This window comes from Mesitornis unicolor, unplaced genomic scaffold (assembly GCF_000695765.1).
Source record: "Mesitornis unicolor isolate BGI_N332 unplaced genomic scaffold, ASM69576v1 scaffold3415, whole genome shotgun sequence".
In the NCBI taxonomy this organism is placed as follows: Eukaryota; Metazoa; Chordata; class Aves; order Mesitornithiformes; family Mesitornithidae; genus Mesitornis; species Mesitornis unicolor.
In genome coordinates, this window is record NW_010186035.1 from 35,584 (window position 1) to 52,853 (window position 17,270).

General features: G+C 43.5%; 1 protein-coding gene across 1 annotated transcript in view; it reads left to right on the plus strand.

Moving 5' to 3' along the window:
• The window catches only part of DDHD1 (DDHD domain containing 1), a gene marked incomplete at its 5' end in the record, with an annotated part of 45,559 nt that overhangs the window by 25,953 nt on the left and 2,336 nt on the right, over nt 1-17,270 (plus strand). The window contains 5 exons of the mRNA XM_010185011.1: nt 7,742-8,004; nt 10,038-10,113; nt 13,878-14,027; nt 14,880-15,132; nt 16,900-17,082. Coding sequence (XP_010183313.1) covers nt 7,742-8,004; nt 10,038-10,113; nt 13,878-14,027; nt 14,880-15,132; nt 16,900-17,082 — 925 coding nt within the window. The remainder of the gene's footprint in view (nt 1-7,741; nt 8,005-10,037; nt 10,114-13,877; nt 14,028-14,879; nt 15,133-16,899; nt 17,083-17,270) is intronic.

Consider the following 17,270-nt stretch of genomic DNA (forward strand, 5'->3'; position numbering starts at 1 on the left):
ACCACTTTATAACGCTGGCCCTGTTTGCTGTATCCTGTAGGCACCCCTAATACTTTTAGGGTTTCCGGATGGAAAGCATCTCAAAAGGAGCTGATTAAACTTTGCTGTACCCCTGTGAAATAAGTTAAGGAGTGCAGTGAGTTCAGCCTAGAGAAGAGTAAAGCCACTTTTCACCTGACAATACTCAATGATACTTCGACATGGATTTTCTTTCTACTTCCGAGGATTTTCCCTGTATCCAGAAGTAACATAACTGCTTCTTTAAAGGTTTTGGCCGCTCTTTAAACAACTTGTTAAGGGATGTGCAAGCAGATAGGCAATATCTTCTTTCGGGGGGAAGAAGCAGTGTCGTATCTGCTTTCACATGAGGTAGCCGAGAGCTGTTTCAGGTGCAGCTGGATTGCTCTGCCGAGCATTAGGGGAGCGTGGTGGGTGACCCCCTCTCCGATTTCAAATATTATTTCTTCTGCAGCATGGTAGGAGAACATCCAAAGGTGCCTCTGACTTCTGACACGTAATGGGATAGCAGACAGATATGAATAATTCAGTACAGCTCTGTGAACATCTCAGTCTGGACGATGTCAGCTGTGGCGTTGGTGTGGGGCTGCAAATGAATTGCGCCATGCGAGTCCTCATCTGCACAGTGGTCCACAATTAAAACGCATGAGAGTTTTAGAAGAGTAAAAGAATCCCTCTTTCAACATTCCACAGACAACAAGGACAAGCAATAAATTGATATTTTGACACACACGTGCCTATTTCTAACTTAATAATTTCACACTTTTCTTTCTAGTGCCCTCGACGGTAACATAACCTCGGGTTTTAGTGTCTTCAGTGGGTGGCTTGGTTTCACATCTGTGTCACTGAAGCTTCATATTTCTTTCATAATAAATGGCTGTAACAGAGATTAAAAAGACTAATTGATGCATAGTAAAGTTAGTGTTGTCACCTTCATTATATTGTTAAGTGCTTATTTTACTGATCTTCACTGTACTTGCAGGCTAATTGTAATTCGGTAAATTATTGATACACGTCTTGGCAGAAAATGCCTTTAGTACAGGAGAAATATTATTTACATCCGGCATCCCAAGATCTGTAAGGATTTAGTGCAAATACTGCAGTAGCTGCAGAAGATTGGTAGGATATATTTATGGATTACTTCTGCCACAGCTGAAGAGCAGGGAAATGTGGTGGATATTGAACATTTCTCATCAGCTGAGGTCAGGAAATGAAGAAGCTGGGGTTTGGGATGTGGTGACTGTGGGCTTGGTGTTAGAGGTGCATCCTTGGCCTTAGAAGTAATGCAGAGTAATGCAGCGAGCCTAGCATTGCTCCCATGAGTGGGCTTCACTGTCCACACTGATGGTTTGCTGTTATACACTTATTTAAAAGGAGATTTAATTACTCTTGACATTTGGGATGAGTGTTAATTTTTACTACAGCTTTCATCCCTCTGCGATACGAAGTTTTGCAGTAGAAATACCCTTCTCTTATGCAGTGCTTTCAGCAATAAAAGGCAGTTGTGTTATGCATGTTTGAAAGTGAGAGGAATGTGAAGCAGGAAATACTTAACTGAGACTATTTCAACACTGGTTTTCTTGCTCTGTTGAACCTGACAGTCAAGGAGCTGCTTGGCAGCACTTTCATGGCTTGCTTAATTCATTTGATGGTCCTTGAATGTATTCTCAACTCTATCAAGTGGCAGGTTACTGGATCTGTCTGAACCTAAACTTAGTCGCAGTGACTTGGTTAGAAATGGGTCAGCCTCTGCTTTTCAGCAAAATGAGAGAGAATTGGGTCTGGACAGATCCACAGATCCTTCTTCTGTCAAGTCCCTAAAATGCAGCCATTCCTGCCTGTTGGCACAGCTAAATCTCGTCCTGGCTTCTCCTCTGTTGTTGTGACACTCTACTGGCATCACCAGTGGTGCTGCTGGGGAACGTGACAACTTGTATTTTGGAGGGTCAGCGGTCTCCCCATCTCAGCATTGTGTACTGGCACGTTCTCCTGCTTCACGTGAACCGAAACACTCCTTATCTTTGCTTTCATGGTCCTTCACAATCCGTCCTTGAGCTGCAGCTCTTTCCTTGACTTTTAAGGACCTTCTTCTACCTCCAGTTGGCTCTCACAGCTGCTTCTTGCCCGCTTGCTGAATTTCAAGGAGTTTGCTCTTTCTCCTGGAGCTCTCTTGACGTTTGGAGGGAACTGCTTGCAAAACTCACTGTTCCTCCGATCTCCTTAAAATTCCTCTCCCACGAAGCCTACAAAACCAGTCATGCTGTAGGTCAGGTTTCCTGCACTCCCTTTTCATACGTTCATCTGTTGTTTTCTGGTTTTTTCTTTTGGGCTTCAAGCTGTTCAAGTGAGAAGATTGTCTGGTGGGTGAAAGGGAGAAAGGATCTCTGAAAGTTGCAGCAAAAAGAGAGTGGTCAGAGCTGAGAGCAGCCTCAGAAGAGGGCAACCAGCATAGCCCAAGAGCAGAGCAAGTGGTTTTGCTGGCTTTGACAGATCAGACACTGCTATATCTGAGTTTTGGCAGCAAATGGGTCATTGAGGATTTGAGCAGGAGCAGTGCGAGCTCTGCATTACTTCTATGCTCAGGGTGTTAGCCCAGGGGTTTTGAACCCCTTGTTTTCTTGGGGGAAGGGTGGGGGGAGGGGGACCAAACACACACAGACAACTAATTTCCTGGATATTGAGGGGAAAATGTAACTTCTGACCCCAGCAATCTGCCCGCTAAAATGGGCAGGGGGTGCAGTTCTTCCTCCTGCCTTAGAGTAAGTCCTGGAGGTGTTTGTTCATCCATGCACACAGCCGACGTCCTTCTGCTTTGCAAGAAGCAGGCATCCTTATTTATGCTGGTGTCTCGCAAGGCTTGCTCTGCGTCAGAGGAGGAATAAGCAGCTGCTTTGGATGCTGGTGCTGGGGATTTAAGAGGTTTCGTTTTTTTCCAGCTCAGCACAGGCTGCTGTTAATGTTCTGCACAAAAAGGGCCTCGGCTGAGACAGGCAGCAGCACTGGGTGTTTTACTGCTCATACCACCTGGTCCAATCCCTCCATGGGCAGGGACACCTCCACCAGCCCAGGCTGCTCCAGGCCCCGTCCAACCTGGCCTTGGGCACTGCCAGGGAGGAGGCGCCCACAGCTTCTCTGGGCAACCTGGGCCAGGGCCTCCCCACCCTCACAGGGATTTCTGCCTAACATCTAATCTAAATCTACCCTTTTCCAGTTTAAAGCCATCACCCCTTGTCCTATCATAAAGACACAGCAAGCAGGCATGTAACTGGATAGCAGAGGGGATTTTTGGCCTGATTAGGTCCAGCAACCCATTCCTTGGTTGATAATCTGGTTTTTGGCTTCCCCTTGAATTGCCCGGCCGTCACACTGGCTCTCCATGAATGTGCAGAGAAAATAGGCCTTTAATTTGGTTTGTGAAGGGTGCAGAGCATTCAATCTCAGTTGGTCAGAATATGAGCTGATGTCTTCGGAGCAACGTGATCCTGTGGCCTTGGGTTTCCTGCATGGAAGATTTATTGGCAGAACTTCAGCTGATAAAGGGAGCTTCAGGCAACCAGTGATCAATCTCCTTTTCATGAAACGAAAGTGAAGCGCGTTCCCAGAGAGCTTCGTAGGGAAACGGCAGCGTACCACATCTGCTCAGTTGTCCAGTGGCCTTTTTTTTCTCCATTCGCCCTGTTTTGCTGAGGTCTTTTAACTGTTGGAAATAGTCTTGCCCCTGCCCTTTGGGACCGGACTAGAACATGTAGGAAACGCATCCATTTATTGGATGCTGCTCTGTCAAAGGCTTTGTCTGGGCTTCTGCTGATATTGAGCAGTTATTTACTGAAAACTTAACATTACATAGGGCTCTTTCCCCAGCTTGAGAACTGTGGGGTGCTTCCTGCGCCTGATTACAACTTGCCAGTACATCAGTCTTGGAAATTTGAATGCGTTAAAGGCTTCAGGCATTGCAAAGTCCTACTTTGTATTTCATTTTCTCCAGGTGTCTATGAGTATTTGCAGTGGTACATCTCCAAGGCTTGGAGCGTTTTAATCCTGCACTAAACTTTTGTACTGAAACAGCTGGTCTGCAAAAGGCGCTCAGGAAATATTTCCCTAAAAATCAGAACAGCGAGAAAGGACTTTTCTGAGGGAGAAAATAAGAACATGGGAAGATTTTCGGTACCTTCCTTTGAAATATTGCAGTGTCCTCAGGCTCACACTAAACTAATGCTGTGGTAGAAAGGTCAGCTTGGAGGAAGGGATTTGATTTAGCTGGGTTGTTTTTTTTTTTAAAGAAATAGGAAGGTTCCCTTTGTTGTGATGGTTTGATCTATTCAGTATCAGATGTGTAAGCATGCTGCATTTCACCGGTCCTGGAAGAGCCAAGGGTAACAGAGCAGAGCGCAGCAGCCAGCAGGGAACAACATCAGCTCCATCGGCAGCTGCCCCATTTATGCTTTTGTGAGAGATTTGAGCTTGTGTATTCTGTGGGAGAAGCCACAGGAGGTGGTAATATTGGGCAAAAACTTGAGGGAACGCCAGCCTTTTTGTGGGGAAAGCCCCACCGAAAGGACTCCCTCAACAAGAAAGTCACTGGACATATTGGTGGTTACAGAAGGTGTTTATATATGGAGTGTTTGGATATCTATCAGGCTGTAACTGCAAAAGAAGTGTGAAAACACTTTGTGCTACACTTTCTGAACTAAAGCCCTTTTCAAGCCAAGCTTTTCTTTTACAGGTTAGAATATCGTATGCTTTTTAAGAAAGCAAATCAGGATTAAATATTATCTTAACTTCATACACTGCTTAACCGAATAACTTTTTAGCTGGGATTTAAAATGAATATGCTTTTACCAGACCATCCATAGTGCCTGAAAATCTGGAGGCTTTACTATGGCAGGCCTTCTACTCTGCAATTAAGTTGGGTACCCAGTGATGTGGATTTTAGAAACAATCTCGATCAGATGATTTAGTTGAATTAAATGCTTGGACTCTGGTCTGCAAGCTTCCAAATATGCAGCTATTTGGAAATTCATGTGCAGTTTCTTAGTTGCTGTCCATGTTTTTGCCTGACTTCTCAGTAGCAGTATGTTTTTAAGGAGCAGGACAGTTAAAAACAGGGTTGGACTCGGTGTCCAACCAGGACTTTCCAAGAATATTTGTTTTATGCCCCTAGATTCCAGGAGAACAAGACCTTTATAATGAAATGCCGTGATGCCAGTGGATTACTGACCTGCTCCTTGCCTATGGGCTGTCCGGGAGGCTGACATTATATCATTTTTTCTGGAATATATCTGCTTTTCCAGGGAAATGGGCTCTGCAGGAATAGGGTACGGGGCTGTTGAGTACATGGGGCAGGGCACTGGGAGCAATAGCTTTTATGCAGCAAGAAACCATGGGAAGTATTGAGTTGTTGTGCATCTTAACATTTTCCAACAGAGAATAAATTTAAGGACGCTGAGATTTATTAGTACAGCTTATTTAGGATTTTTTAAAACAAGATCGTAGAATGGTTTGGGTTGGAAGGGACCTTAAAGCTCATCTGGTCCAGCTGTTCTGCCATGGAGCCTTGGAGGGTACAGCAGCCACAAAACTGCTGGAGAGGAATGTTCCCTCATTTCACCGAGCTCCTGGCAGGAATCTCAAAACACTTTGATTTCAACAGATCTCTGCTAATTATTTTTTTTCTGGGTTTTAATAAAAACCTTTTTAAATGCAGAACATGCCAACCAGCTAAAGCTAGCCCTGGTTTGTGTTTTCAGCTCTGACCCTTGCTAAAACCTCTGTCTGTTTGTTCAGGTGTGAAAGTAGCGCCCAAAGCCTGTATGGAGCCAAATGCAAGAACAGGCAGTGTCACGGTCAAAAATGCTTGAAAATAGATGTTATGATACTTATTTCTCCAAGCTGCTGCAAGGCTTTGTTAATCGTTTCACAGTGCTTTAGGCATCGGGTTTGATGTGTGGATTCTCACTCAGTAAAATGTGTATCAAGCACTGACAGTCCTCTTGCCATTCATATTTATATTCGGTAATGAGTCAGGCTCTTGAAAAATCATGTTCAAATTACATGTTCTATAGCTTTAATTTCCTGGTGCTAACAAGGGAATGATTTGCAATTTCTTGTTTGTCCTCCTCTGTGCCATAGCCTGGAAGTTTTGCTCAGTTCTCATGCTGAGTTTCAAAGTAAAGCTGCCTTTTCTATATTACCTACTTCCCAAATCTCATGGCTTCCGATATTTCTCTCTAAAAAATACTTCTTGTGAATCTGAATCCTTTTATGTGTATGTAGCCTAGGATTTGAAGCAGGTAAGCCTCTCGGATTCAATTCAGGACCAATATATATGTATTGCAGTTGTACTATAGGATTAGCCTATGATATCTGAGAATTGTGTTGCATTCCTGTTTTTTCCAAAAACCCTCCTAGAAACCTATAACCAGAAAACTGTTTTTCTTAGCATTGTTTATATCCAGTGTTCAAATTCTGGCTCTGCCTGTCTCAGTTGTGCTTTTCTCAGCCCACATCTTCCTCTTTTGCCTGAGACGAGGCTTTTTATCCTTCAGCAGCATCATTTAATCCTGATTTCTTCAGAAAAATACAGGTGTAGTATGATAGGAGGGGAAGTAGGATGGAAAGCTGCGTCTCCTTGTAGCCAAGCAGTGAGCAGAATAATGAAAGACTTGATGAGTTCAGGTGTGCTTTATGAATATCCAAAAGAAATTTGACAGTGTTTTCCCAGAACCCATTTAGGCTGTCACTGATATACCTGAGCATATCCATTTTAGTGGATTTATCTCCCCCAGTCCCCTGCAATGGGGTAAGAATGCTGTTGTCTCGCTTTGATAAACGGAGAGGAGAGAATAGGACTTGTCTGGGGTTGTGTGCCAAACTGGTGGCAGAGATGCGACCTGATGCTAGAGCATCTGTCGCTCAGGCTCCTCCTGGCCTCCTTAGGTTAAAATATGGGGCTGAACCCCTGGCACAGGAGAATCTGTGCTGTGAAAACATAGAGAAACTGGGGGAGAAACAAGCAATAAGGGAAATAGAGCTGTGTTAATAGTCGCTGTTTTGCTAATGGCTCGCTAATGAAAACCCAGTACCTTGCTATTGCTCACCTTGGAGGATGCTGTTAAGTACTTTAAGCACAGCCATAATTTGTTTAAGGGTTTGTTTCAATTTAATGCCTTGGGCTGTGTAGGGTAGCAGTTCTAGGGTCACCACATGTCCTGTGTAGTGGTTGCTTCTGGGTCTGGAGGGGAGAGATGAACCACTGGAGTTAGTGACGGTCAACCAAGCTGTTGCTGCTTACCATAGGACCAGAGCATGGTTTGGGTTGGAAGGGACCTCAGAGCTCCCCAGTCCAACACCCAATGGCCAGGGACACCTCCACCAGCCCAGGCTGCTCCAAGCCCCATCCAACCTGGCCTTGGGCACTGCCAGGGGAGGGGGCACCCACAGCTTCTCTGGGCAACCTGGGCCAGGGCCTCACCACCCTCACGGGGAAGGATTTCTGCCTAACATCTAACATAAATTTACCCTCTTCCAGTTTAAAGCCATTACCCCTTGTCCTATCACTGCATAAGATTTTGCTCATCTTCCCAGCCTAAGTGAACAGACCATCATGCTCATCCTAGATGGATGCTCGAGCAGCTGGCCAGTGTAGTACCTGAACATAGGTGAACGTGAATGGGAGTGATGAAACGTTGATATTAAACTTTCTTTGCTTGCTTTCTTGAAACAGCTGGTCAAAGGGCTGCAGCAGGAGCTGAACCGGCTCTACACACTTTTCTGCTCCCGGAATCCAGAGTTTGAGGAGAAAGGAGGGAAAGTCTCGATTGTGTCCCACTCGCTGGGCTGCGTCATCACCTACGACATCATGACTGGCTGGAACCCCGTCAGGCTTTACGAACAGTTGCTGCAGAAGGAGGAGGAGGAGCTTGAAGACCGTTGGATGAGCTACGAGGAGCAGTGTTTACTTGAAGAACTTTACATAACTAAGCAACGGTAACGCATCTGCTTCTGATTGCTAACGGAGAAAACCACATCCCTAGAGGATGCCTTTTGAGTATTTCCAGAGCCCACCGTGGCTGTTATCTTTTATGGCTGATATTCTGCTGGTGATGAATGGCAGTGGTAAAAGCTAAACCTGGGACTGAGCAGGCACAGGGCACTGGCACTGCTGATAGGAGCTCTGAATCCACATTCCACAAGCTCTACCAACACGCAACTGGCTGCTGCTCACTGACCAGATGGGAGCAGATCATAGCCAGGAAGAAAGGAGAAGGTCAGAAACACAACAAAGTAGCTTGCAGGTGGGCTGTAATACTGAGCAGAACCTCACCAGTGAAACTCCAAAGTTTCTAGATAAAATGAGAAGTTTTCTCCTAAGCTCACTGGGAAATTGAGCTCCACTGGCTGGATACGGATGTTGTAATTGCTGTGATGTGGTTTATGGGGTTACTACTCTGCTGCGGATCATTTACCGGCTTCTTCATGCTGCCATCTAGAAATGTTCGTGATGTTGGGAGTGTGAAGCAGCACTGCCCACTGTGATAAACAGGATCTTGGTTTCAGTGCCTTGCAGGTGTTGGTAGGGATTTTCAGTGTTAGGGGACCTTGCAGACCATCTTGATGTTACTCTCTCTTCTAACCTGGATATTGAGGTGCTATGAGATACCCATAGATAATGTAATAATAGTAGCTTGAGCTTCAATCTTTCCAATGGGAGGTTAGGATAAATCATGATCACACTTACTTTTAGTTCCTTCTTGAAACCTATCAAGTATTGGTGGTACTTTGGAAGCGTTAATATAGCATCCTGCAGTGGTTGAACTCATTAGGTGTGTAATTAGGGATTGGTACAATGCATCTCTATCAGCTGCAAGGCTGAGGAGGGAAGTAGGAAGCCTGATGAAGTTGTCCAGTGTTAAGGTGACCCTTCAGGCATAGCACTAGCATATGTCTGGGGGAAAATGACCATTTTCACACGCAGGCTCAAGCTCCTCAGGCATCCTCTGAAGTGCCTCAGGTTGCATCCACGGTAATCCAAGTGTCATTTGGCACTGGCACTTTCGTATAGCTGGAGTGGCTCTCCATCTCGTGAGCCATCTTAGTGCAATTCAATCTGAAATGACAGGAAATACACTACTGACATCCTGTAACTTCTGGATTTCTGGGATTTTAAGGTTGGCAAACACACAGTGGATTGCTGGAGATGCTTACACCTGAGCAGGTTGTGTTGTAGCATGTATAAATATTCTACAGTAAGAATAATGTACATACAGTGTGTGAGGTTGTGCTCTGTAAACCTTCAACATCAGTTCACAAGAGTCAAGAATTCTGTGTGCCTTCTTTTTTAAGACTGAATTATGCTCATTAAAGCATACAGACTTTTTTGAAAGCACAAGTCTTTGGGAAGCTCCAGCTCCAGATGGGCTTCTTTCTAATCAGGATGGCAGAGGTTAAGCTTAATCTATTTGTTTACATGATGCCTTTATGGAGCTCTGCAGAGGGCATAATGTTCTAATACTGGGCTTGGGGACACTTCTACTTGTCCATATGAGTATATATGTATATTGTTATATGTATATTGTAGCTGTTTTTGTAAATTCAAGCTAACTAGAAGAGGTGAACAAGCTTTTTTAATGATAGTTGAGAGGGTGGGACACTGTGCTCTAGATATTCTACCATAATACAGAACTCTGTAATGCCTTGAGTTTCCTGTGGCTTTCTTTTTTCAAAACGGGTGATTTGGCTGCAGAAACACCAGCAGTAGAGGGTGAGTCACCTCCTCCTGAGGAAGGAGGGTAGGCAGATGTTGGGGTGATGGACGAGGCTGCTGCCGTGTCATGATGGATTTGTTCTGTGGTCAGAGACAGGATTTCATGTACATTGATTCTTTATCTGCTGCACTGCCTCCAAGAAATACTGACACCATCGCTCTCTCTTCCCAGCAGACAAAACTGTTGGACCCCACAGGATCAGAGAGGTTAAGGCTACGGTTTTTATTGGATCTCAGAAAGATCTCTGTTTTCTAGGTTGAAAGAGATAGAAGAGAGGTTACATGGCTTAAAGGCATCCACCATATCAAAACCACCTGTCTTAAAATTTAAGGTATGTATGTTTGAGAGGCTCTTCCTGGGTGTTCTACTTGCTGTAAAAATACACCTGCAATATGAGTTATTCTACTTACAATTTTTTTCTGTGTCCCTGTACATGATGTTCACAGAGCAATTTTAATAGATTGGTTGTAGTGTGTGTATACTTGTTTCTGTACTCATATATTACTATTTGTTACAAATACATATGTTCATATGTAAATATATAAGCCTGTATATAGATTGTTAATATATTACACACACAGAGGTATGTGAGAAGGCAAATGCCGTTTGGCAAATTACTTTAATCACTTGGGGACTACTTCTAACGTGTCACATCTCTGAGCTAATCTGATTGAATTTCCTCCAGCAGTGGATTTTCCTTCCAAATTACACTGGTTTGACAGTTAGCACAAGTTACTTTCAGTCTCGTGAAACAAATTGCTTGCTAATCAGCTGTATAAATTGCTACAATTTCCTATCATTGGGAAAAGGCATTTTCTAGCTTCTCGGTGGGATGTGTGACACTTTCTAGTTGCTTGCCTGTATCCTGAAATACTAAACCATAAAAATGTGACATGATAGATGAGAGGAAAATAGATTATTGTTCCTTAACTTGCTGTTTTTCTTTCCTTCTGAGTTCAGAAGAACTCCGTGAAGCCAAGGTCAATCTTAAGCCATAAAAAAGAGGAAACTAACCGTAATTCACTTTGTCATAGCCTTCTCCTTTTCATCACTGCTTAAAAGCATGTGTCGTGCTATTATCTCTACCATCAAGGAAGCTGGAGGCAGGCTGATACTCCTCCAGCTCTGTGAAAGATTATTCTTCACCCAGTTGTGTTTAAAATGAAGGTTTTTTGAACAGGTGCTTTTCAGAGGTAGCAAAAAAAAGGAGAAGAAAAGAGGGCTGCATCAATCCAAATTACTGCTAGGTAATTTCCCATTGCAGTACATCCTTTTTCTTACCTTTACTGAAAGGAAGATGTGTTGTCTCTGTGAAGCTTTACACTGGTGACTTCCATTGCTTGAGACAGAGCTGCAGAAAGAGAGAGGCTTTCCGTGAACGTGATGACAAAGAGCTGCTGCCAAGGGAGGATTTCAACAGGATGTCACTGAAAGATATCAATATCTTATCACCAACAGCCTACTGAGGGTGACTGGCTTGTTGAAAGAGAAGAAACTGCTCTGTAGGTACCAACTGCCTGCACCTTGGCTCTGCGTGGCAGGCCAGAGCTCTGGTTTGGCTGTGAGTTGCGATTCACCACAAATGCTTGATCCACAAAATTCCTTGGTCTGTGCAGTGCAGGACGCTGGGTTTTTTGGTCACTGGTGTCCTTAAGCTGTGTTACACCACGAAATGGGCATGTGCAGCTGTAATGGAAAGGGCTGGCCACTGTCTGTGTTGTCTCATTTATGGACTGAAACAAATTAAGCTTCCCAAGATGAGACAGAGTCATCAGTCCTACGTTAAACAGAGGAAACCTTTAGCTGAATGCAGAAATGTGCCATAGTGGTTCAATACACAACCACCCAGTTAAATTTCCCATCTAATACTGGTATAAATCTCTGTTCCTTTTGTCTGCGAAGGCTGCAAACTATTCCTGGCTGCAGGAATGGGAAGATGCTGCTGCAGGGGTCTGTATTGCCTCGCTCTGGGAGGAGGTTTGGGATCCTTCAGGCTGAGAGGCAGCACAGAAACATAAATTGTAATCACAACTGAACATTAAAATGTCTTCATTTTCACATCACCGGTAAACACGTTCATTTGTCCTCCACACTTAGCTATGCACTAAAGAGCTGCGCTGCCTCGCTTCTAATGGCTCCTTCAGCTTTTTTTAACTCTGAAAATACTGCAGTCTTAAGTGGAATGGATGACTCTTTGGCTCAGCTTCTGCTTGAAATACAAATAAATGCATTAAGTCTTCTGTTTATGAATCATACCCAGGAGAAAAGCGCTGTCCTGAAAGGCCATGTTCTTAAACATTTCTTCTCTGTTGTTAAACACTTGCAGGTGTAGGTGTGCAGTGCCCCACTCCTGCTTCTAGGAGAAACACCCAAATTAATACATGTTTTCTAGAACGATTTTTAGCCTTCCATTTCCAGTAGGTTTCATCGCATGCAGCCACTTTGCAACGACGCTGAGAGTCTAATGACTGCAATTTAAAGGCCTTTATTTTTGGAAGAGTTACTTTTGATTTTTAGTGTTCACTGCTTTGCTATTGGCCTTGTGCCACCCGTTCAGGTCTCCACCAATTGGTCTTTGTCAAGATTTCCGGAGCTGGAAGACCACGTGGAAAGGCTTGCGCTTGTAAGAAAACACAGAGAGAGCAGTGCCCTCCAAGAAGAAAACATCTGTGGACACCGTTAATCCTGTGTTTATCAGTAGAAACGATGGCATGAAAGCCACGCACTGTGTAACCACCAAAACCATTTACCTTTTGGGATTTTTGCCTGGTCTGCAGTGGCCAAAGGTGAATTCATAAAAACAGCTTTTAAGCATCTGCTAGCAAGTGTAAGCTGGCAGTTGCTTTCTGATTTTTCTGAAGCAGAAGGACTGTAATTGTGTGCTCCAGGTGCTCGGTACAGGAATATCAGATGGACAGGGTCAAGGGTTACTTATTCACTTTAAGGGATTGCAGTGTGAATATCTGTTTCTGTTGTATTTGAAGATGAGAAAGCTTTTTGTCCAAACTGCAAAAAATGTAAGGGTCTCTGTAAAGCTTGGTTATAAGAAAGGAGAGCAGCTTTGCACCAGGCTGGAGTGACAGTAGAGATGACAGAGCAGTGCTTTGCAGCAGATGACATCAAACAGCTTTGCTTTTTTGCTTTTTATTCATATTTGCTATTTTGAAGACTTAGATTATTTTTTTTTCCATTGAATTAGGACTTGCGCATTATTTTGGAAGGAAGAGGTGGGGTACTAGTGCCAAGTCAGAGGATCAGGAATGGTTCGTGCAATGCTGGATTCTGACAGGTGGAAGGGACCGTTATTTCTACATCATTGCTCCACATGCTCACGTACAGTGATGGGATAGGGGAATCCAAGAACCTTCCATGTGTGCTTAGCAAGAATGCAGCGATTTGTCTTGCTGGTTAAGTAGTAGCGCACTAGGAGTTGGTCACTTGTTGTGCCCTGCAAACTGGGCACTGCTATTTGGAAAGTTCCAGTCAAGGTCTGATAATGGTAAAATTAGGTTTTCCTATAAGAATATTTTTGACTACAGAGTTTTACATTTGATATTTTTAGGAGATGATGTCTGAGGATTGGTAATGGGATGTGAAGCTTCTCTAGGTTGTCTTTAATACTAAATATGTAGCTTGCGTTTCTGCTTCATCACCGGGTGTGTGTAGCAAAACAACTCATGGAGTACTTGGTTAAGGTAAGATTGAGGAAGTGTGGTAAACTTTGGGAAGTTTCATGAGAAATCAGGCTTCAATCTGGTGAAACTCATCACATTTCCTAGTGTCTTCCAGCATCTCCAGTGTTGGTAAACCTCTTCCAGTTCAAATATCCAACTTGGTTTTTCAGTTTTCCAGCTCTCTAGCACCACAACATGGAAGACTTTTCTCACAGTAAAGGGAAATGGGAAACTTAACCTTCATGTTACACTATATATGTTATAGTGGTCTTCCCCATTTTGGCTTACTATATTATACAAGTCCCTCAGATGAAACTGAGAAATCAGCTGAAAGTGAGAAAGCAAATCCAGCCACGTTAGAAAGCGAATGTTGTTATTTGTTATTTCCATCCTTATTAACGTGGATGAAATCTCTCCTTAGGTTGAGAATTTCTTTTGTATGGGATCTCCATTAGCAGTGTTTTTGGCATTGCGTGGCATCCGTCCAGGAAACAGTGGCAGTCAAGACCATATTCTGCCCCGAACCATTTGTAACCGCTTACTAAATATTTTTCATCCAACAGACCCAGTGGTGAGTTTTAATTGCAGTTGCAAGCTTTTGCCTTGACTGTTTGTATGCATCAGCTGTGTGATAATGTGTGATCTTCAAAGCGTGTGAATCAACCCAAGTGTGTTCCTGCACAGGACTATTTCTCAATGATTATTATACAATGCCTTGGCTTTTGTACCTGTAGAATTACAAGTTCTAGAAATAATTGCCTTAAATACCGTGTCCTTTGCTTCTCTTTTCATATGCTTATTAATAAGATTAAAGATTACTCTGCTTCCTTTCTGTTGCGAAGACATAAGTAATAATCCCTCTCAAACCCCAGCTTGTGTTGAACTTGCTGACTTCCAGAGTAAACATTTACAGCTCCACAAGTGGTTTATCACCTTGGCACCTTCTTTGATGCAAGCTTGATATGGGATTTCACACTTACTGTGAAATAATAATTTTGGGATAATTTTGTGTTTAAATTCTACCTGCACCTGGGTATATTCAGACTTCAACCCAAACGTGCTGGTTCTGCTCATCTCAAGATCATCTTCAGATCCAGCTACTCCAAAACCAGATTTTTCCTAGGGCGATTGGTCAGACTGCAATCTGCAGTCCCAAACTTTACTTAGTTTTGAGATAAAGAAGGGTAGAATGCTTTTCTACATCTAAGTAAAGAAAGAAAAATAAAGAATCAATAGAGAATTATTTTTGTAATAAGCACAGGTTTGCACAGGGATCAGTGGAGAGTCATCAACCAAAACGTTTACAGATGCTTCAGATACTTTGGATTTGAGGTTGGAGAGGACTCTGTGTGGGAAGGGAATGCGACTTTTTTATTTCCCAGCCTTGACACTCAGGATTTTCTTTCCCAAATTACTCTTGCAGGCCTACAGATTAGAACCTTTAATTCTGAAGCACTACAGCAACATTTCGCCAGTCCAGATCCACTGGTACAACACTGCAAACCCTCTACCTTACGAGCACATGAAGCCAAGTTTTCTCAACCCAACAAAAGAACCTACCTCAGCTGCCGACAGCGAAAGCGTCTCCACTGTGCCGAGCCCAACCACGTCGCCGGTCATGGTTCGACGCCACTACGGGGAGTCTATAACAAATATAGGCAAAGCGAGTATATTAGGTAATTGTTCTTTGTCCTATTTCTTTTATTGGTATCTTTTTTAATTTTAAAAAAAAAATTGTCTTTGCAGCCTTTTTTCCCTGTCTTTGTAGGCCTTTTTTCCCTGTCTTTGTAGGCCTTTTTTCCCTGTCTTTGTAGGCCTTTTTTCCCTGTCTTTGTAGACCTTTTTTCCCTGTCTTTGCAGCCTTTTTTCCCTGTCTTTGTAGGCCTTTTTTCCCTGTCTTTGTAGGCCTTTTTTCCCTGTCTTTGTAGACCTTTTTTCCCTGTCTTTGTAGACCTTTTTTCCCTGTCTTTGCAGCCTTTTATTTATACAGGATGTTCTTATAAAGCTTCCCTGTTCCATGATGCTTGAGGTGTAACCATAAGCAAGCTATCCCTGGCCATTTCAATGTGTTTCCTGTAGGTGTATGGCTTCTTTTAATGACACTTACTTGGAAGAAAAGACAGTTCATGTACACTGGAGTCACAGAATCACAGAATCGCTTGGTTGGAAAAGACCTCTGAGATCATCATGTCCAACCGCTCCTGTCTACCCCCTAAACCATATCCTTAAGTACCTCATCTACCCGCTCTTTAAACACATCCAGGGATGGTGACTCCACCACCTCCCTGGGCAGCCTGTTCCAGCCTCTGACGACCCTCTCAGGAAAGAACTTCCTCCTTATCTCTAACCTGAACCTCCCTTGGCACAGCTTGGTGCTGTCAAGGCTTGCAGGGAGAGGATGTGGGTCAGGGAGTTTATGCTATTGCTGCCTTATTGTTGTCTGCTTTATTGAAGTGATATCCTGGTGATTTGATAGTTTCCACTGTACTTCATGGGAAGAAAAATAGGTGAAAATGACTCTGCATGTAAACAATTACAGTTCTGTTTAACTCATGATTTTTAAAAAAGAAAATTCAGGCTGGTTTAATATAAAGTCTGTCCACTTCTGGCTTTCTGGTTCAAAATAAGCCCTGGTTTAAGTGAGCTTAAATTTGCTTTCACTGGAGCTTATGCCTGAGCAGGCACTTGCATTTTTTTTGTTGACTCAAGGCTTTTCTTGAGCCCTCTCTGTGGGGTTTGGAAGAAGGCTGACGTGACCTTGAGCCAAGAATCTCCCCAATCAAATAACTAAAGGATATAAAGACGGTTTAGTCCTTAAGTGGAAATAGGAGGCATTTCAAAGCAAGGCTGCTTTTCGCTATGTTACTGGAGTGACTTTAATGGCCTGTCCATAAGGTGGCAGCAAAGTCGGGAGAAAACATCACAAATCCGGTCTGAACTTTTCCTCCCCTCTTCCTGAGACACAAACCAGTCCTTTTAAAGGCTGATAGAGCATTTTTAAATGTCTGTAAGAGCGACGCCAACATAAGGACCCTTAATGGCAGGAGTGTCTTACGTGTCCTGATGGATTCTTATATGCGGAAGGTACTAACATTGTTACAAAGCATTTTTGTGTTAATTTTAGACTTTTTGATGAAAGAGGAATTACAACATATCTGCCAGAGTACCAGACTTCTTGCTGCTGAAGTGATCTCATGTATTTTTGTTCCCCTAACTACAGTTTCCAAATTATAGCCTTTGCCTGTGCGCTAGATTAGTTTCACAATAAACAGTGTACGCTTGAGTCAGATAAGCTGCTCCCACCCTAGAAAAGCATGAGTGGTGTTTGCCTTTGTCTGCCACTCAAATCTAATTGATGGGTGCTGCAGTGACTTTAATTTGCGGTTTTATTTAGCTACACTTGTGCTTCTAGTTTAACAATTTTTTCTCCATACTGAATGCAGGAGCGGCGAGCATCGGGAAGGGCCTCGGCGGGATGCTTTTCTCGAGATTTGGCCGATCCAGTGCAACCACCCCACAGACACTGGAGACGGGAAAAGATGGAGCTGAGGGGGACGACAAGAAGGCCACAACTGTTGGGACACCCCCATTCCCTCACAGCAGCTCGGGCTTTCTGGAGCCCACAGGTCAGTGACGAGTCCACCCTACAAACACCCTGGAAACAAGACCTTTAGTGGGCTGCATCCCTATGCTGTGAGAGGCTGGAAATACTGTAATGACGTACGCTGGGTTTAATTTATTTAAATTTTAATTTAATTTTCTATTTAATTTTGTTGGTTTGCGCTAAAGTGATAAACACTGAATCCATTCCTGC